Below are 22,305 nucleotides of genomic sequence, written 5' to 3' on the forward strand. Positions count from 1 at the left end.
TCTTCCCAAGGGTCCAAACTCAATGTTTTTATATTTAAACCATACTGCAATAGACCAGAAGACTCCTGACTAAGAAATATGCAGATGCCTTTTAAATGGAAATCTCAAAACTCCCCCACAATTTTAGCATCCCACATGGACAACCCTGAACTGTCAAATTCTGCTTTATTTTACTTCAAATCAATGATGGTTGAAACCTGGGGTCCGTTTCAATAAACAGATTCAATAAACTCTGATTCAAATCTGCTACTCTAAATTGATCCTAAGGTTGGGAACTCAGAGTTTTCAGTTTCACAACAGCTGCTGTGAATTAGTTTGAATTAGCTCAACTTAACTTTATTTATAAAGCCCTTTTAAAACGGCCATACATATCAGGTAAAGTTAAAATGGTATAAAAACAACATAGAAGTTTAAATGAATAAAACATATATAATAAAATAAATTGATTAAATAAAACCAGATTAAAGAAAACAAACCACAAATGCAAAAACAGGGATAGTCTTATGCTGTTTTAAAGGCCAAAGAATAGAAATAGGTTTTAAGATGAGTTTTAAGAATAAGCATTGAAGAGGATTGTCTAATTAAGCGGGTGAGCTCATTCCACAATTTTGGAGAAGCAACTGAAAAATCTCCGTCTCCTCTAAGCTTCTGTTTGGACCTCAGTGCCTCCAGGAGCTGCAGTTCAGCTGACCTGAGGCACCGAGTGGGAGTATAGGGGTGGAGAAGCTCAGAGAGGTAAGGAGGGGCCGAGCCATTTAAAGACTTAAAAACAAATAATCTTAAGATAAACTCTAAAATGTCAGCTAATGGAACTGAAGCATCAATGATTCTGTGCTTCTCCTCTCTATCTCCAGACCCTGAGATGCACAGTTCCACAGTTTACTTTCATCAGAAACTTTCTTTTCATCACTAAGCAGCAGTCTAGTCCTTTAGGTCTTTAATCCAGATACGTATCTGATGCTGTCTTGATCAGGAGTGACCTGACACAATGAATGCGACAGCCAAAACACATGTGATGCATACATCTGCATGGTGGTCCTTGAAGCACTGACTGCAGTCCACTGTTTGTGAATCTCCCCCACAAGTTCAAATGGGTTTGTTTTTATGCGTTAATTCCTATTGCTTCTACACATTTTCTCCTTTGTCTCTCTATTAATGTGCTTGGATACAGAGCTTTGAACAATCAGCTTCTTTATCAATGAGCTTTTGTATGTTGCTCTTTTAATGTAAGGTGTAAATAGTTGTCTTCTGGACAACTTTCATGTCAGCAGTCTTTCCTATAATTATGTAGCCTACAGAACTACACTGAGGGACATTTAAAGGCCTTTGCAGGTGTTTTGAGTTCTTTAGAAATTAGAATATTGTGAAGAGATAAAATAATGAAGACGAACTGATGCACCTAAATTTTCCTGCTCTTACATTAAAGGCCTATTCTGTTCCATTCAATTCCATTTGCCATATTTTTATTTGAATAATTTTTCAAGGTCATTTTTCAGCTTTAGTACCACACTTTCCCCAAGCAGATCAGATGAGCAGGTCCAAGCTTGGCTTCTTTTTCTTAATTATTCCAATCAAACTCTATTTTTGAATATCTTTGGGAAAAAGGGATTTAAGAGCAAACAAAAAAAAGTCTGATGGTTGCTGATAGATTTCTAACAGATAGAGTCCAGCTTGCAATGGCTGAGCTGCTTGATTTTAGGCTTAACACTCATTCAGCTGCCTTAATGCCCCCTCAGGCTATGTAGCGCATTAGTGCCACTGCATTAGCACACTGATGCTCTTATTAAAACTAAGCAAGCACGCTGGGCTTCCTGCACCACTACTATGTAGCTCGGATCCATAAAAGTTAAGCCGTTGCACTTTATGTGTTTAAAGTCGCGAGCAGGCTTCATGTTCTGGTCAGGGATAGAGCATGAGTGCTGAAGAGGGATTCTAGCAACCAGTCCATTGGAATAATTTCACTGTCATTTCTGTGCCATCTCCAATTCATCCCCATAGAGATATGGCAGAGCCTGGGTAATTTTCTGTCTCTTTCCACATGGTGGCTTTGGCATTTCAGTGACATATTTCTCTGGAAACAGTTGAAACCGTTTCACAAATCTAAGTTAATACTTTGTGGCCATGTGCGTTGAGTTTCTAAAATAAAGCACTTAAAATTCCCCGCTGCAGTTTCCAGATTCGACAACTGGTTGCAGTTTAAGCCAACTCTTTCACTGTAGAAGAATATGTTTAAGGTCAGCATGTAGCACATTTAATGAATAATATGGCATATTTTTCTATGTATTTAAGCTTCAAAACATTTGGCAGGTTTAAAAAACGCAAAGCACTTTTCTTTTATGTGAAGCCTTTGGTCTTCAAACACAGCAGCGTTTAATTACAGACATTATTTAGCAGGTAAATGTGAGAAGGCAAGCAGCATCTAGTTAAAGCAGGAAATCTTTAGATGCCTTAAAAAAGAATCTTTAAATACTTTGTAGTGTTTAGTCACAAATGAATAAGATATTTTTTTTACATAGATTTTTTTATTGTGTGTAGAAACCAGAGAGGAAGCATTTCTGGTTTTATTTTGCCCTTTATAACCACATATGCTTTGATCAAGTGTAAAGAAATGAAGAACATCCCATTCTTCATTGTAAAATCTCTTTTAGTTGAGTTAATTGGCTGGAATAAAAACCTCCTTGCAGCAATAAGATGGTCAAAGACATGTTAATAAACGCGAGTCTCGCATTATGTGTGATAAAAGATAACAGTTTTTTTGGGTTTTAAACATTTAAAAGACCTCTGTAGAGATCTTATGTTAATGTTTGAAGGGTTTGCATGTCACAGAGTTTTCCCTGCAGGAATCTCCAGCCACTGTTTAAGCTACAAAATAGATTTTACCTTTTAGTTGCTGCTTTGCATTGTCTTTTAATTTTTTAGACAACTTGCATACAGGAATCTGCTAGTTCTGAGTATCGTTTCAAATCTCAAGAATCAATTTGATTCTGATTTTCAAAATTTCCAACCCATTCTTTTCGATCCAATCTGATCTAATGTCAAATTGTATTGCTGGAATAATATAATAATATATATAATATTTATTTTTCTTTAGCTGTTACCCAAATTACCTGGCTGTGGAGGTATGAAACGTATTGATACTTATTATTTTAACAGTCTACAACAAATCAATAAAGTAATAGTTAATGGGCGATGGTCGAAAATGTATTTTTAAAAAACTGATCTTTTGCTATATGGATTAATAAGAATCTATTCAGAATTGGAAGATTACTAATTTTTTTCCATAGCCTTTATAACTATCTCAGGGTTTAGCACCCACATCTCCAAATTGTGCACAGACCAGCTGCACAGTTTGACATAGCAGTAGACTACAGTTTAATTGCTGCATGCGTGTCCCATTTCAATTTGCTAAAAGGTGATATTAGTTGCCATGGGAGCCAACTCTTTTTTGTTGGCGGGTTTGCCCATAGTTGAACCTATTTTAATGCACATTCTTCTGCACAATTTGAGAGAGTGGTGTCAATAATTAACAAATCTTTTTTAGTGTGTAAGAGTCCTATACCTTTGTTCTGTTGTGAACATAAAGACCTAACCTCCTAGAAGACTTAACATTTTAATTTATATTTAAAGTGGAAGTATTTTTCTTTCTCTTGTTTCTTCTCTCATAAAGGTCCTCGGTGGGCATCATGGAACCTGGGCGTGTTCATGTGTATCCGCTGTGCTGGAATCCATCGGAACCTTGGAGTCCACATCTCCAGAGTCAAATCTGTCAATCTGGACCAGTGGACACCTGAGCAGATTCAGGTATATAGACACAGACAGACCCACACCCATAACCCATCATAGGAAAAATTTTCATCTATCTGCTTTTACAGCTTCATTCAAATGTTGTACGCTGTGCTTTGGCTAAAGTGGACTCACTTTTCTTCGTCAAGTAAGAAATGTGGTGTATTCATTTCCAGAGGTAGAGCAGATGCAACGGGGATTTAATGAAAGAACTTGTGGCCTTTGAAAATGACTCGCGTAGTTTCCCTTGAAGCACTAAACAAAAGCTTTACTGAAGCAGAACAGCTAAGTGGTGCCTAAAATGAGAGGAGAAATTATTAACTAAAGTAAGGAAGTTCCTCTATGATTTAAGTATTTATTTTTATACTAACATGAGGAAAGAAGGTAATAAGAGTATTGTTGGCCACATGTGATGCGTTGTGCTTTATTAAGCTCCAGATCAAAGATCCTGTGTGTGCATCTGTCTCACTCTTACGAGGATGCCAGTACTTTTCCAAATCATGCAGTTGTTAATAAATAGCACTGTTTACTGCATGTGTGTGTGCTAAAGTACTTTGGATTAGCCTCTCTCTGTCAGCTGTGTGTGAGTAGGAAAGGGTCTCACTTAGAATGTTAATCACTGTATTCAGTGACTAATTAATTCTGGATGCCTGATTATTCCGACTCTGTCTCCTCCATTTCTCCTATCATCAACCCATCCATCACGCTCCTCTTAATTTAGCCTTGTTGCATACAGCCACTGTGTCCTTTACTGTGTCTGTGCATGCATGCAAAGGAGTCGGCGGGCAAAATGAGTTGAATGCAAATGTGATGAGTGAAAGAACCCGCTGTGCTCTGGGCCGAGTCTTTTACCAGTTGCCTCCCTGCCTATTACATTGTTTTTTTGTTTTTTTATTTCTTGCTTGTAATTCTTAATTAAATTTCTTCCTTTTATTGCAGAGTATGGTGGACATGGGCAACACCAGAGCTCGCCAGCTGTACGAAGCCCACCTACCAGAGAACTTCAGGAGGCCGCAGACAGACCAGTATCCTTCCACTGATTTGCCATATAATATTCATTCACGCATAACGTCATAATAAAAATGATATTTTCCTTATTAAAATAAAAGTCCTCCCACGGTCATGGTAAAATGAAAGCACAGCACCTCTCCATTGCAGGATTATACATGTCAGAGAATGACTTTAGAATAATTTCAACCTAACCACATTACTGTACATATTCCACACTGTTTGTTAGTAAACAGAAAACATGTATGTGGAAATAGTAAGTCCACCCCAGGGGTGCAGAACAAGATGTCTATTTAGCATTAGTAACTCCTATAATCTGGTCTTAAAGAAGCAGATTATTTTTCTGGATAAGTTTATCAGTCTTTCAGATCATTGCTTCTGTTCTTTTAAGGCCTTTCACTATAAAACATTTTGCTGGAAGATGAGATGACCCAGAGAATATTACAAAAAAAAGATTGTTGTTTCGAGACATTTTTTTTATTGCATCACCATACAACCCAAACAGTCTTTGATCTCCTAAGGTATTTTCTCTTTTGTGCTGTTGCACAGCTATGCAATTCTTACTGTTGTAGGTGCGATTACTTTTTGGATTTAATTTGGTGATTAAGCCCTCCAGTGATAGTAGATTATCAGGAAGCCCGAGGTGGTAACGGAAATTGTAACTGCATAACAACATGTACAGGTTGTCGGTCATTTGGCTGAAATCCAAAGCGCTCCCGTCCTGCCGCTGTCTCTTTCAGCTTCTAAAACAATTCCATCTTTTTTAAAATTTCGACACCCATTTCACAGACTTGCTAATCCTCACCGGGCTTTCGTGTGACGCTCTGGTACGTAACAGCATGAGATAATTTGTCTGGCCAGCGCCTGATGCTTGAGTTAACTCTGGCCTGTTCTGAGGAAACAAGAAAGGAGGTTTGAGCGGAAATGGATGCACAGGAGGGAAACATTTAGTCGCCCAGTATTAAGTACGGTAATAAGCGGGAGACGGATGGAAAACAAACAAGCATTGAAGTGGAAATTATCGAACTCATTTACATTTTTACTACAAATACTATTCATATTATTAATTGTTTTACTATCGTGACAGACAGTTTAAGAGGTCTGTTTTTTCCACACAACTGTCTTTATATCGCATCACACCATTTCCATCAGATTAAGGTCTGAGCTTTGCACTTAGCACTCCCATTCTTTCCTTTTTTGGCCTCTTTGTCATAGATTTGCTTTCGTGTTCAGGAACATTGTCAGTTTCCTACATGCCGCTTCTTCTTGAAACAAGCGAGAAATTTTAGCTTCACTTGATTCTCTTATTGTTTTGGTGAGCCTGAAATCTCAGCAGGAAAATATGTAAAGGTTGATCTATTATACTGAGCAGGTGAAGTCAATTTAAAGGTATGTTCTGAAATATCAAAAACAATGTTACCACTTTTCCTACTAAATTAATCTTTGCACTCGTAATCATTTACATTAATAAATAATACAAATAATTTAAGTCTATAGATCATTAATTATACATAGTGCTGAATTTGTAAGTTTATTCATTCATTCAACCCATCAGCTTCATTGTTTTTCCCCGGACCCCTCCAGCTGCATCTGTGTCTACAGCGATATAACAGTAGACTTCAGTTTGCCCTCCTTTGTGATAAAAGGCATGACAATAACTGCATACTCTGATATTTCCATCAGCAGACAGAAATAAATAAACTCTGTGTGCAAAATGTGGGTCTAATACAGTATCTGGGATCTGGCAGAGCCCATTTGTGCGGGTGGTCATCGCTCTTCATTCTTTTTGAAGTCCATTAGTTGTTCTGACAGCGGCGGTGCTGGCTGAGAGCTGCAGATAACAGGCCCAAGATTAACAGAGCGACCGCCTCGACATGTGCGATTCTGTGCATGTTTGTTTCTTCCTCTCACCACAACATGCTGGACTTTAAATAAGAAAATCTGCTTGTTTAAGTGATTGTGTAGTCAGCATAAATATATGCAATAGCTTTGGACCAAGGCTAAGAAAATTCCTTTTGACCTCTGAAATATAAAAGAATATATCAGCACTTAGAACTAAGCTTTGTTTTATTTTACACAGCATGCACCATTATAAGCTTCTTTAAAATCAGAAGGTTAGGACTCTTTGAACTGAGATGTATGTATTAAGTATTATTCAAGCTGTGTTTGTTTTGTTTATGCTGAGACCTTCAACTGCTGATCTCTTTGTCTCAGCACCTTCATGAGCAGGATTTGTTCCCAGCTGCTAGCAATATTAAAAATCTTATGTTTTTTTTAACAGTCAGCAGTGCGTATATAATCAGATGGAGACTGCGGCTAAGGGCTGAGCTCTATGCAGAGCATTGATCTCCATTTATTGCATAGTTGTTGGTAGTATGGCCTTATCCTCACTAATAAGCATATCAGGCTTAACACTTTTTGTCCACGTGAAGATTATCGCTTACTTTTTTCTAAAGTTTTTTTATGATATATTTTCTCCAGGTGGTGGAAAACATTGTTTCAATGCCTCAATGTTGGAGCATCCTCCATTTCCTGTAACAGTCCCGCCATTCAGCTCATGGTATCCCACTATGATTCTGAGTGGGGCTGTGGATTGCATCCTATCTGCTGTGTTGTTTCCGCTCCTCTTTGCAAAAAAGGCAACACAGTGTGGGTGGTCAACCGATGGGGTGGAATAGCTTTCACATGTTTACAGTGCCGGTTGTCCAAGTTTAAACAGTAAACGGTTCCATGACCTAATCTCAGCAGTCCCCCCCATACTTTGTTTTGGCACAGTTTTTTAAATAAGTCTTGAAATATTTTCAGCTGTTATTGTAATATGTAAATTATTTATCTTCTGACCAAAATGCACCATCTTAGGCTTTATTTGCATCCACTTCCAGTTGCCTGTCTTCTTATAACACAATACCGAGATGCAAAATTACATATTTCCATTTAGAAACTGCTGCTATTTTTAATCAAGCTATTTATTTTTTATTTGTTTTTATTATTTATTTTTTTTATAGCATAAAAGAGACCAACAGATAAGTTTAGATTGACTTGCAGCATGTCAAGGAATGCAGATAGAAACATAAACAAACAAAAACATTTTCATATATATATATATATATATATATATATATATATATATGGTATATAAGAATACAAAGTAAAAAAAGTTCAGAGAGGGAAGAATTTTTAGAATTAAAATTCAGTTCAGCCTATATTGGTTTTACCAACATATTTCAAGAAAGGATTCCAGATACTTGGAAAAACTACCTATGTAGTCCTTATGAAGTCTCATGGTATTATAGGCATCAGCTGCTTGTTTTTTTTTAAGTAAGGAGGTGTGGAGGACTCCAATGAATTTTTTGGCAACTATCAGTCCTAGTAGGTATCGTCCTTAGCATTTGACAGTCCAACAATTATACAATTATAAAGTCCAGGTTCAGGGATTGGGGGCTTTAAATGTGCCCTAGTGCGTTGATTTCCAAAAGGGATTGATGCCCAACTTGAGGTCATTGATATTCCAGCTTATAATATTTAGATTAGCTATAGAAATTAAATTAAATGATATACATTTATGTTAAAATACTTAAAGATATAAACCGTTCTTTAGAAATAGACACAACCAGTTACTTTGGTTGCTGATGCCAGTTTCTAATTATTATTATACATATGGCTAATAGATTTTTATAATGTTTGTATACTTCACCAGTAATTTGCATCATTAGTTGACTCTGGCACCATTTTATGGGTCAAAAACTAAGAGGTTGGAAACCTCTACCCTAGAGTAGCCATCAATTATTGTAGACCAAATTCCACTTGAGAATGACTATTTACTGAGCAAGAATGGATTTTGGATTACGGTGTGTTCCACATCTGCAAGCCATTTTGATTCAGTCTTACACCATACACTTTGTGAAAAGAGAAGTCTAAGATAAGATTATGCTATTAACAAGTTTCTAAAGCTATCTAATGTTTTTACACAGGAAGACTGTACCTATACTGGAGGGACAGCGCTCCAAAAACAAATATACCTCATTTAATACCAATATACTAATATACCTTTGTCTTGTGTCCAGGTTCTTACAGCTTGTAGACATTTTTGGGATAAAAACGTTTGTTTTTGAGTATGACATCTGACTGTTTTTAATAAAAAAAAGTATCCTTAACTCCAAACTTTAGAGCTGTTGAAGTGTTCATCCGCGACAAATATGAGAGGAAGAAGTACTACGACCAGGAGGCCCTGGCTGCAGCTTCAGTGAGTATCATCAGCACGTGTTTTATTCTCCATTTTCAGTCAGTGCATGTTATTGTTACAGCTTCAGTAGTTGGAGGCAGTTTTATGTAACCTGCTCTGCACTGGTAGCTGATGGGTTGTTTGAGGCCAGAATCTGTAGAGGACAGAAATCATCCTTATGCAAAACAACAACTTTTTCTTTCCCTTTAGCTTTTATGTCTCCTCCTTTGTTGAAAATATCTCACCCCGCTGAGCAAAAACTGACTCATATTATATTTTGAAACTCCAAATATACAGCTTGATATTTAAAATTCTTCATCATTCATAACTTCCTGAATGACTATAATAACATGGTGAATGGCAGAAATGCTCTTTTTTTTTCCCCCCTTCAAGCATTTATTCTGTTGCTGAGTTTTGGTTTCATCAGACTCGATGTTAACTCCTACAAACTCTTTGCTTCTGGATCTGTTGCTGCTCGCATGTTCTGTCCTACGGTCCATTACAGTAATGGTGTTTTTTAGGTTTAAATCCACGTAGAGGCATGGGAAGCACTTTCAGCCATGATTACTGCACACCAGAACTGAATCCAGGACTTTACTTTACAAACGATTTTACTGAATACGATTCATTGGAATGAATTGTATTAATTCCAATGAATTTCTGTCCACCAAAACTCTTAATTTTAGGGTATCCATGCATAAGAAATATGAAAACATTAAAAATATGTTTACAAGTTCCAGTTTTGTTCATATTTCCATCTTTTTTCTCATCAGTGTCAAAGAGTTAAGGGCGATGCACGCTCCTGCGACGGGAGGTAATTTTAGGCAGGCAGGTATTTCTCGGCACAAAACCAGGCTGCGTCAAACCACAGCCGTAGTCTGATACCTTCAGTTGATTCTGACCCATGACGTGCATAGGTCATTTCGGCTTGTAACATGTCCTGTACAATAGAAAGAGAAACTAAGAAATTGCGGAGGGGTGCCAACCCTTTAATACTTTTAATTATTTCAAGCCACTTTTGGCTTGAAATAATTCATTTTATGTTGTAGAATTCAACATTTTCTCACTGTTTAATTTACTAAAGTTTACTAAATCATTCCTTGTGGGGGTTTGCTGATATTTCTTTTTTTTTCGTTTGCTTGGATCACCATGAGTTGCAGTTTCCCGTATCTACTTTTCCTCGCGTCCACACATTAAACATACTCAACAAGGTGCAAAAATCGTACCAGAAAAAAGGAAAATACAGCAGGTATAAGCACAAATTAAAACATAGGAAAGAACCAAAATACTAATATGAAAATATTTTAGTATGAAATATGCTGTAGGTTATTTATGCAATACATTAACAAAAAATCAATCAATATGGATACATTACAGGATTGATTAAATTAATCAAGAAAAATGGAAAAAAGATATAAATCTTCTAAAAATTTTTTTTTAAATGTATTATTCTGACACACTCAATGTTTTATTCAGGTAATTTGTTGTTATGCAAACATAACTGTATAGCACTGACACCCTAAAAGGAATTTGCATAAGCTTTGGTTGTAAAACATCATAATAATAACAATAAAAAAAAAATGATAACACAAATAATAATTACACACATTAGGACTGAATAACAGTACGTAGTCTTTGGATCGCTGGAGCCTATAATGTTTCTAATCAGCAAGGCCATTTTAAAAATAAACCTGGATTTGTGGTAGAATACATTTTATCTTTTTAATAAAAAACTATTGGACATGTGTGTAAGACCTTTGTCTCAAGGTCCTTATACAATCTAAGTAATTATGTTTACGTACATGCTCTCTTAGTCGCCCTGCTTCTAGTGTGTGATTGTGTGCATGTCGTTGGAGTGTCCGGCAACCGGGCTCTGCTTAGTTTTCCTGGTTCAAAACCTGAAAAACAAAAACTAGTCCATCCCAAAGAGAGTACACCTAAACCAAACCTGAGCATCTTTTTTTTATTTGGCCCAAGCGCAGCGAGGACTGTTTGATCTCCCACATCAGAGAAATCAAACAGCAACATCATAAAGTACTGTAGCACAGGAGAGCCAGTAGCTCTGAGCAAGATTAAGTGGTACACTTGCACCTCGAGAATTGAAGACACACCTTTGATAAGTAAAATTTTCCACCTTTGGACAGCCATCTTTGTTAAAACAGAAATGGTAAATGGCCTGTACTTGTACTATAGCGCTTTTTCAAGTCAGGAGATTTGACCAAAGCACTTTACACTACATTCAGTCATTCACGCAACACACTCACACACTGATGGTGGCAAGCTACACTGTAGCCAAAGCTGCCCTGGGGCACACTGAAAGAAGCAAGGCTGCCGTACACTGGCGCCACCGGGCCCTCTGACCACCATCAGCAGACAATGCAGGTGAAGTGTCTTGCCCAAGGACACAACAACACTGAAACCCGGAGCCGGGGGTTGAACTGTCAATCCTTCGATTTCAGGGCAAACTCCTACACCCGACTCCACTGTCGACCCTGTCGCCCCCAGAAAAGCAAACACTATACAGAAGGGAAAGAGTACTGTTCAGCTCCAGAGCATCTACAGCTCTATCCTGGAACTTATCTCGCTGAGGTTGTGTGACCAGTATCATCATGATTTAAATGGCCAAACACAAAACCTATACCAAACAACAGACTGAAACGACCCAGGAGCCTGACTCTTATGTTTTTTTATCGATCAAAAGTAATCAAAATTTCTGAAACACTAAATTTTGGATTTTCATAATCGTCAAAATATTTAATGCCTTAACAAATACAGTTAAGGCATTAAATATTGTAATGCTCATGTTATAAATGACTTTTAACTTTTGGAAATGGGAATTAAAAATGTTTAACTTTTTTTTACATTTTTTTAGCTGTACTTATATTCATACAACAAAGCATGGTAGTGGCAGCATCATTTTGTGAGGTTATTTTTAGAACTGGAAATGATGGGGAAATTATTCATTTAGTTTTAATCAGTTTATGGGTTTATTAAAACATTTTTTGTGTAGTAGTAAATATACATCCAAATGAAGAAAAACAATCATGTAACGGTAGCAAATTTTAAATTTTTATTTAACACACAACCCTGCAATTAAATCATACTTAATTAAAAATATTTTAATTATAATTCTTGCTGCCAGACCCTCAATATGAAGGAAAGGGAAAACAAAGAGCTAGCTGGCAAGGTTTTAGATGGAGCTCACCAAAGGCTGTAATATTGATGCAGACAATCAGAGAAATCTCCCGTTTTCTCCTTCTTGTCCTCTCTTGTTTTTTCTGAGGCATCGTCAGCAGCCAGACTGTGATTCAAGATCTGTTGCTGTTGCCCACACAGTGGGCTCTTCTTTTATATGCAAATTAATTATTAAAAGAAACTCTTTATCACTTTAAGTAGTTTCCCCACAGATGGTAAAGGGAGAGGAGAAGCCAGACTACTGTGACTCTGAGCTGTAGTTGCTTCGGAAACAGAAAAATATCTCAGGTGGTTTTATTTTTGTTGAGTTTAGAAAAGAATCTGTTCACTTCATCTTAATGTTAAAGGATTTTTTATCTGTAAAAGGTGAGATTTAATGCACATAAAAAATAAAACCTTATTGTGATTTATTATATAAATGGTAAAAACAAAAACTGCAGTATAACAGTAAGTAGTCAATTAATGTCCTTTATATCCAAAGTATTGTTTCAGCTCAAACAATGCATGACTTTTGGACGGACAGGAGATGCAGTGGAATGTATTAAAAGTTAATTAACTTCTTTTTTCAGTTCTTAAACAAAGCTCATTGATATTAATCATGGACAGAGTTTTAGTGCTGTTTATGTTGCCCGCGCAAATTCTCAATTATTCTGGTTTTGTAACCATAAAATCAGATGGGCCGCGCTTCGACTCCTTTTTTCTGAAAAGGTTTCTACTAAGGCTGGGTGATGAAACCATCCCTGAACAGAGGGGGAGGATTTTTTTTTTTCTTTCGTCTTGAATTGTGAATCTATATTTTAAAGATATTTTATGCTGTCTGTAACCCATGCATCTATGTTTTATGTTCACTTCATGTTTTAGTGCACAATTATTAAATAGTCACAGGATAGCGGATAATAGGACCTTGAAGTACATGAGTGCATGCTCTCCTTTTCCTCTGCTCCTGTAGTGGCAGTTCATTGCTCTGTCATGGGTGAATTAGTAGGTGTGCATCTGTGTGTGTTGTTGGTCTTATTTCAGTAGAACTTGAATGAGTGTGCATCTTGCAAACCCTCTGTGATGACTCCACCGATTGGCCTAAAAACGTCAAAAGGGAGCAGCAATGATGCCGCAGGGAGGAGTTTGCTTATTCTCAACCTTATATTTCTGTGTTAGTCATAGGACTGTCCTGCCATGTGTGCAGCCTTGGCTGCCTTTTTAACTGCCATACAGTGACGTTTGTGGACAGGCCAGTTGAAAGCCTTGACTAGGCCTGGGACAAGATAATCTTATGTTTTTATCCAGCCATGGTATTCCGTTATTAGTTTCTCAAATTTTGCATTTAAAGACGATTGACATCTGTCTCCTTTTTCCTTTGACCCCCCTCCCTTACTTTCCTCCTCCCTCCTCTACCCTCTAATCTCCTCATACTTTTGTTTTAGTTTTCCTTCCTATAACATGTTCAAAATAATAAAAGGCTAACAGAAACATTAATTCCCAGAGTAAAAAAGTGTTTTATAGTATTTTATTTCCTCATTTTAATAATGGGATTGTATGTTCCAAATGCATATTTCAGCATATTTTATTGGTCACAATTTGTTATTTTGTACATGTTTACTTTTGTGTTACTCTTTTGCTTCCAATGCTTAGTACAGCATATAATTGTGTCATATATAATACACCTGAGCTTCTGATTGATTAACCAGCACATTGATCTGTAAGCCAAACATTTTTTTCTTTACTCTACTGATAACCATGGTGATGCAGTTTGATTCGTAATCTATATAATTACCAGTAATTAATACAAGAAAAATAAGCATTACAGAGTTTCCTAATGCTACTGCCACCTGTGGCCACAACACAGAATTGCAGCTGGCAGCTCTTCTGCTTGACCTTGTGCTTGTACTTAATAAGGTTTGTTTTTTCCTTTTTCACCTTACGTGGAGTCAGCATTGGTGTCTGAGTTGAGCTGGATTCCGGTCGCTTCCAAGTATCCACAGAATACATATTGAATAGAATGTTTTGATAGTTTGGTAGCTCGGGCCCGTTAAAAATTTCACATCCGCCGAACAGCGTGGGAACTTCTGACCCAAAGTAAAATCAGAAAGATAGGCTACAGGCTTATAGATGCATCGCCTCTGAACCACTGAGATGTCAGTCTGCTAATCAAGCAATGCTTTGGTAGTAAAGCGTCAAATAAAAAGGCAATTTTAAAGATATTTTTCTGTAAAAATGTACATATTCATTAAGACATGGTAATATTTTTTATCTTTAACACTTCAGAAATTTTACAATTTTCCCATTTTTGAACACCAATCTAATGACTTTTTAAAGTACTGAATTGTGACACTTTGGGCTTTCCGTACTTTTAAGTTGATCTAATTTGTTTGTGTCATGATACTCACTGTGTTCCTTTTTACATTTACTTCAAGTGCTAGGAGCTAAAGTTGAGGTTTTACAGCATTCACTATGAATAATCTCCAGCTGCAGAGCCTGAGGCAACTTCAGACCAAAGCAAGTTACAAAAACTCCATCCAGTACATTTACCAGCCTCCAAATATAAACCCACTGGACTTCATTTAATTGTAACGCTGCTAAGTTAACGAGTGTAATTGAGGTCCCTCTGTAGGTGACAGTGAATGGCAGTGAATCAAAGGTAGGCCACACCTGCAGCTTAAAGCATGTTCTTCAGATGACTGAGAGTACTTGAGAAAGCACAGGAGGAAAGTTTGAATCAGCATATTTTCTCCTCCTTACCTGCAGCTTACAAACGTGAACTTTTCTGGAGCTCTTACTTAATAGTTCTTGACCAATAATGCAAGGATGCTCTTTAAAGACAACTAGGAGCTGTTGTTCCTATTGACTTGCAATAATCTAGTCATAGTTCAAACCTCCCCTCGATTAAAATTCTAGGTTGAGCCTAAATGAGCCTTATTGTTGCTGTAGGTGGTTCTGTTACCTTAGAAAATAACGGGGTGTACTAATTTACTTTACAGCTTATTGCTGGTTTGAACAGTACTACCTCTGATTAGCCCTTTGGGTCCCTAGTCAGTGTTGGTTTGGAGGATTTATTGTCTCTTAGTTTCCACTTCAATAAATGGATGCAACCATCTGCTTCTACAGGGGAGCACAGTATGACAGTTTGCTGCTTCTCACTTAGCAATAAATGAAGAAACTGAATCAGACTGCCTTGGATTATATTTAAAATCAGATTAAAATGTGTGTGACCACCTCTAATCTCTATATGATTGGATTGGATTGCTGTGAACTCTTTATTGTGCATTTCTTCGCAACTGGAAGTGACTTCATTTTTTTATATTTTGCAAAGTCCCTTGAGATGACTTTTATTGTGTATATATAAAGGTTATCTGATTTTAAACAATGCCAATCTATCCAGTTCTAATACTAAATGCCAATGAAAGGTAACAGAGCATCCACTTTGATTTTATGGCTGTAATACCATTTTCTTTTTTCCTTTCAGTGATCTAAGTCCTAATTCGTCCTAGCAGTCCTCTTGTTCTCTACACTCTTCTTATTCCCCTACTGTCTCATTCCCCTTCACTCACGCCTCTCCCCTTCCAGCCTATTTCTCTTTATCATCCTCAGCGGCCCGTCTTTGCATGTTTAAAGCTGGGCTTACGTCTCCTGCAGCGCTAAAGTCCGAGGAGGAGGAGGAGGCGGCTTTAATGGAGAGGGGGGGGACCCTTAAAGACCTCAACAGAATCAGTGAAGGGAGCAGAAAATGTTCTGAATTCACCACCACAGGCAATGAGAGCAAGACGTCTTTTGATGCCTTAACAGTTGATGAGGGAGGAGGATGTAAATGAAGAAAGATGAAAACACTCCTCTGTCCTGCCTTTAGTAGTCAGCATTAGTTTTCTGCCTGAGGTGGTTTAGAGAGGAGAGGATGGCAGTAGGTAGAGTTTGTTAGATCAGCTATTTTTGGAAATGTTTTTTCCCTTTGTCTGGTTTTAGCATTAGAGGCAAAGAGATGTTTTGTATTCTTCATCTGCAGCAATAGAGTTAGTCTTCAGGCTGAGTTTATAAGACATTTGATTGCTAAACCACTGAATATCCTATATCATGTTCCTTCCATTATAAACCACAGAGCAAAGTATCCTTTACCTGGCTTAAGAGTCGGTGTAATAAGCTAAGAAATTACTGTAAAACATTAGCATGTTTTTGGGGGACATTCATTAGAAATTTGAATGCTTGTCTTATTTGGTTTGTGCTTTTAAGTTTGACCCAAACCAAAATGAGTCGTTCAGAGCTGTTCGGTCATAATCGGTCTGGAGGAATCTGTAAAGAGAGCAGAGCAAAGGCTTAAAGGCTTATTGGAAAAGCCCCAGTGTTGTATAATGCTATAAAACTTGTTTTACCATTTTATAGTATCAGTCTGAGGGACCAATTTCTATTTTTTCATCAAAAAAAGTGATGCAATGAGTTTTAAGGCACAAACACCAACAGCAGCAGCAGACATTGCTGCACATTTTACACTACAGAAAGAGGAGGTTTACAATCTATAAAGATTTAAAAAGCAACTATAAAAAAAGAATGAAACATTGTGAATGCAGAGAATGCATTGCAGCATTTCTCAATATATATATATATATTTAAGGTAAGCTGAATAAACTGCAGTAAGTAAAATATCAAAAAATGTTTTATCCAGATAAACAAACCTGACAGGTCTTTGGCTTAACAGCTACTAACTCAGCCTAGTTCATCTCAGATTTGCATTTTAAATTTCTTTTAAATATCTAATAAAAATGTGGCACATTCTAGAAAATAGGATGAAATGCTTTTCTTTTTTTCATGGCTTTCTATTCCACACTATTCTGACCTTACAACTCTCATAGCATTTCTAAAAGCGTCACTTCAGAGGTTGAGAAGAGAAGCTTAAGCAAGACGAGGCGAAAATCTCCTGGGAAGCTGCGATGCAGAGAAATGGAGCAAACAGACGGTAAAACATAAATAAGTAGGAGATGCAGACAAGGGCATGGTTGCATCAGAAGTACTAAGTTAAATCTGTTAACTGTCAACAGAAAAGCTGTAGGACATTCTGCGTTGAAGAAGCTGATGGGAGTGGATCAGTGTGGGTCATGTTGACAGATTGAGGATGGCAGTAATGATGGTTTCGCTTTCATTTCTTGTGGCTCACCTGCTTTTATGACGGATTTTGTGGGCAGTAGGCCGTTGAAAGCATTAGCAGAGCTTTTCACTTTGTTGGTTTGAAGTCTCCTAAGTGTCCTGAACATGAAAGTGTTGTGCATGCAAATGGAGAAATTAAAATGAACCTTTCCTTGCTTTGTTCTTTCTGGCTCTCCCTGAAGTCTTTAGTTATTCCTCCATATCCTTTATTCATATGCCTGTTGGTGCAGAGCCACATACTGAGCTTTGTAAAGTTCAAGACAAAGGAGCTTTCTTAGCACAATAACTGACCTTGTAGGCTGCCTCCATCAGAATCGGTAAGGTTTCATATGTTTTTTTTTTTTTTTTTAGTCTAGGCTTTTCTTTTCTTTTTTTTTTTTTTTTACTAAGATTTTACTTTTTAAAGATGAACAATCGCTACCTATTCTAAATTTGACCTATTCTGCTCTTATTCTGAACTCTGACCTGCTCATCATGTTTTCCCTCCTCAGAATCTTAAAAATGACCTTTTGTTAATTTGTAAATAATGCTCCTTTAGTTCATTGAAGCTCAAACAGACCCACAACACAATTTAAACCAGGTTGAGATCTGGGTCATTGAAATACTCTGATTCATTTTTAGTTTCACATCAGTTATCTTTAACTGCTACAAATATCTTTTAAATATATTTGAATTAATCTATCAGCTGATGAGACTGAATGACTAATATAATTTTCCTTTGTATAGATTTTAGACCAAAAAATAAAATCCTTATTTCAAAATACAATTTGTATACATCTGTTCTGTCTCCAGTATTACACATTCCCCCCCCCCCAAAAAAACAAAACAAAACCGGCTTCTAAGCATTCAGTGGCCTGAATGAATGTCCAATCCTGGGAAAATTAAATGTTTTCCATTTAAGGAGAGTCTTTATGTCCGTATAATGATGAATAGTCTTAAAACCTTCCCAGATTGACAGTAACACACCCCTATATGCAGCAAATCGACAATAAAACAATTCGGATGAAGATCAGTTCATTAAGTACATTTGATCAGCAGCCCTTTGCTATAATATTGCTACATTTGATATTTTTTATTTTTTCTTACAGCTGTGTATTTTTCTGTGCTGTTGGTGGCGAGGCTATAGGAGAACAGCATCTGTGTCACATTTATGAATAATTACACATTAGAAAAAAAAAACTACTCCTGTTAGGATTTCTGTTCCAAGTGATATTCTTCCTCTTAGATTAATGAACCAAGTATAACTGACTAAATTGTTAAACTCGCCAGATGCTCTGTGATGAAGTTTGTAGAGAAACTCTTGGGGATTTCCTGTGTTGTTCGCTTTGAGGATCTTTTACCATCTGGTTTCTCTTTCCTGCTCTAAAACAATTTAAGAAGTCAGAAATCTATTGCTTGGGTGAAACAGGCAGTCATTGCAGAATAAAGGTCCAGCTATGCTCCTGGTCTTTTTCAGGGGTCAACAGCAGGCTAATAAAGGCTGTCTGTTCTCTGTGTAATTTTTAGGACTTGAGACTCACTCCGTGTGAGAGAAAATCCTCCTTTATTCCTAATTAACTGAGTGCTCTCACAGCTTCCCTTTTCTATCCCCGCCATGCCCTTCTTAATGTTCTGTCTCTTTTTATTTTCATTTCATTTTCTTGTCTTCTTGTGTCTTCCAACAGAAAGCTGAAGCGACCGCTCCTTCCACCTCGCCGTCCTCCCAGGCTGACAAGACCAGATCAGAGGTGTGGGTTTCTTCTATATTTTTTGCTGTGCTAGTGCAAAATATTTCTTTAAGTTCTCCTTTGTTGGTGTCTTTGCAAAGTTAGACATAGAAGGGATTCAGAGTTCACACATATCCTTAGTCTAACTTTCTGAATCTTCATCCAAATAGGCAGCTTTTCCTCACAATGTGGAGGAAGGGAAAAAAAACCTGTAGGATTATCTGATTCTTCAGAAATATGTATTTCAGGGTGCAAACTTAAGGATTCTGCAAGAACTAGCTTAAATTAAGTCAAAATGAAGGCTTAAGCTACCCTAGAAAAACCAATGTAATTTCATCTTCCTGCTAGAGATGTACAGACCTTATATTAATATTCGTATCGGTTCTGATATTGAAGGAAATTATGCTTTCAATTTGTTAGGAAATGTATCTAGTCAGTTCCAAAATAAATATAATTTAGGTTGAAATCTCTTGAACAGCAGGGAAGTTTTCCTTTTTATGGTCATCTGTTTTTTATTTAATTAATACGGTCATTTTGATCCCTTACTTTGTTTACAGGATGGAATTTAAACTGATGGAATTTTCTGACATGGTAATCTCAATATTCATGTGTAAATTCATCCATATAATACAGTTATTATTATAATATGAAAGCAAACAGAACTTTGGTATAAGAAAAGCATTACTGTATATAGGTAGTAGTAGTAGTAGTATAGGATCTACAGATATCCAAATTTAAGTATTAGAATTGGATCAGAAGTGAAAACATGTGGATTGTTGTATCCCTACTTATTGCTTTTTTAAGTTATTTTATAATTTGCTCGGTTACTGAACAAAAAAACGGGTTGGCTTTCGCAACAACTTGACAGGTTTGAGTGGTGCCTCCTTTGTTCCTGCCCTGTTGCAGATCCATTAAAAAAATGTTATTCAAATAAGTGCAAAAGCTTTTGAATTACACCATTTGACACATTGCTGCTGTTGGCCTCATCCCTATCTTATTTTTTATCCTAACTGTAGGATGGTTCTTTTGATTTCTTGAGTATTTTTCTCCTCTCACGTATGCACATTCCTTTTAATTGTTTGTATGCTCCAAAACAATTTATCACTTTATATATTTAAAGTAGCCATAAGCACATTTTCACCACTTACTGTCTATAGACCAAAACAACACCACATCTTAATATATCGTTCTATCTTGTTTCTTAGATGCTCACTAACACATATTGTAGTCCTTTGCCATCAGCAGATGTTGAGAGGTAGTATAGGCTTTCGGTATCAGTTTCCTTTAGTTCAAGCATATTGAGGTCAACAGAATCTTTAATAACATAACACCAAGTAGGATTGTCCTTTAAAGCAGGAGAAACGGAAAGATGTTTAGCCAGGTCTTTGGTTGCCTATTGGCAAAGACAATGAATTTTTATAAGATAGATGATTTTTTTTAACATGTACTGTACATGTAAATTTTTTGGGTTTTATCATGGAGAGCTTCATCCTTTCATATTTTTCTAACTTTTGGTTTTGTAATTCTTTTCTGGAAAGCTCTAATCCCAATTTTGCCAGCTTGTCTCTGCCCAGTAAGGACGTATGTAAGGCTGAAAGCTTTAGCTTTCCTACCCTAGATGATGTTCTTACTGTTGGCTCCACAAAAGGTGAAGGGATAGGAGCTATAATTTGAGGTATTTGGATTGAGCCATCTGCTGGCTAAATAGACAGGAACTGATTAAAAACTTTGGCATTGAGGTGTTAGTCAACATTGCAACGGTGCTGACATTGCTGCAGTTTTGTTTTATTAGTAATGATCAGATGTAGGAGTGTAATGGGCTTCAAATGCTGCACAAGCAAATTGGCTAATCCTAGCTTCATTAGATCCTAGTTAATGAAGTCTGAGACCTGGAGCAGTGAAAAGAGCTTTGAAGTTGATAAGCCCAAACTCTCTATTAGATGTGCTAGAAAAGTGCTGGCAAACTGTGAGGATTTCCGTTTCTTTTGTCACATGCAGTTGTTTTCAGCCATTAAAAAAAAGTCAAAATCTATGTATATTTTTAGTTTTGATAATAATTACTTTGTGATAATTTGCATCATTGAGGAGTCTGTGTGAAGAAGTAACACCCCGCTGCTTAATAAAATGTGTTGTTTGATCCACTCTATAAAGCTTGGATCTCAATGTTAATTCTGATATTTTGAATGAAAAAGCCATCTTTAAACTTGGAAACAAAGTCGAATGGATTGTTTTTTTAAGCTTTTTTGGAATGACTATGACCTGGATGACTGGGAATCTTCACCAGCTTAATAAAATGTATGTAATCTGTAATTAACCACTTTTTTTGTGAAGCTGGAAGGAAATCTGATTACTGCCAGAATTCTAAATCTAATTTATAGGACCTAACTGACAACATGAAGAGTACTATGTTCTAATCTGATAAAACTGCAGGAAAAAATGTAATGTAATCAAGATCAACTACTATCTCATCCAGTAGCGAAAGGCCTTAGTTGGCCCAGTTAATGTGTTCATTATTAGACAAAAAGAAGAAACGGGGTTAGAATAGCTTTCCTGTAAGCGTCCCAAAGCCACAACACACAAATGGGACTCCACTTAATGATTATCTCCAACATATTTTGTACTATGGTCTGTAAGCTAGACTAGACCTTTTGGAGAGTGTAATAACCATTACAAAAAGAACATCATCCTGGCAGCTGAATGTGGTAGTGTAATATTCTGGGCAACTTTGTTTGTTAAGGTCTTGGACAAGTTGCAATGATTGATAGAACGTATTTGCTGTTTATATAAAAAATGCTCAAGAAGAATGCAATCAGTTACTAGGCTTTAGCTCAGATGCACTTGGGTTATGAAACAGGACAGTGTTATAAGGCACACCAGGAAGCTCAACTCTGAATGTAATAACAAAAACTAAGAAGGTTTAGAAATGTGGCCTAGTCAACGTCAGAACATAAATCCTATTGAGAAACCATGGCATGAGGCTATTTCTGCTACCAAGGGTGGTACAACCAGTTGTAGTGCTCATAGTTTGTTTCCCTTTGTGAATGAAAACATAATTTGAGAACTAAACTATGTATTAATTCCGGTTGTATTTATCCAATTTAATAATGCGTTTTGTTAAGGGGAGGAATTCTCTCTGGGGGCAATTTCAGCTGCCTGTCTCTTTTTTCCATTTATTTCCCGTGAGAAATACCTGAATATTAAAAGAAAAAAACAACAAGTGGTGGCACCACTAGAGACTTCCCCCATATGATTGTTTTCATAAGT

General features: G+C 36.8%; 1 protein-coding gene across 2 annotated transcripts in view; it reads left to right on the plus strand.

Moving 5' to 3' along the window:
* The window catches only part of LOC119792735 (stromal membrane-associated protein 1-like), a 94,336-nt gene that overhangs the window by 13,761 nt on the left and 58,270 nt on the right, over positions 1-22,305 (plus strand). For both annotated transcript variants that reach the window (XM_038299496.1, XM_038299497.1), the window contains exons 2-5: positions 3,668-3,801; positions 4,723-4,808; positions 8,959-9,034; positions 19,000-19,062. In XM_038299496.1, the coding sequence (XP_038155424.1) occupies positions 3,668-3,801; positions 4,723-4,808; positions 8,959-9,034; positions 19,000-19,062 (359 nt within the window). The remainder of the gene's footprint in view (positions 1-3,667; positions 3,802-4,722; positions 4,809-8,958; positions 9,035-18,999; positions 19,063-22,305) is intronic.

This window comes from Cyprinodon tularosa, unplaced genomic scaffold (assembly GCF_016077235.1).
Source record: "Cyprinodon tularosa strain WSP-4 unplaced genomic scaffold, ASM1607723v1 ctg43, whole genome shotgun sequence".
Taxonomy (NCBI): Eukaryota; Metazoa; Chordata; class Actinopteri; order Cyprinodontiformes; family Cyprinodontidae; genus Cyprinodon; species Cyprinodon tularosa.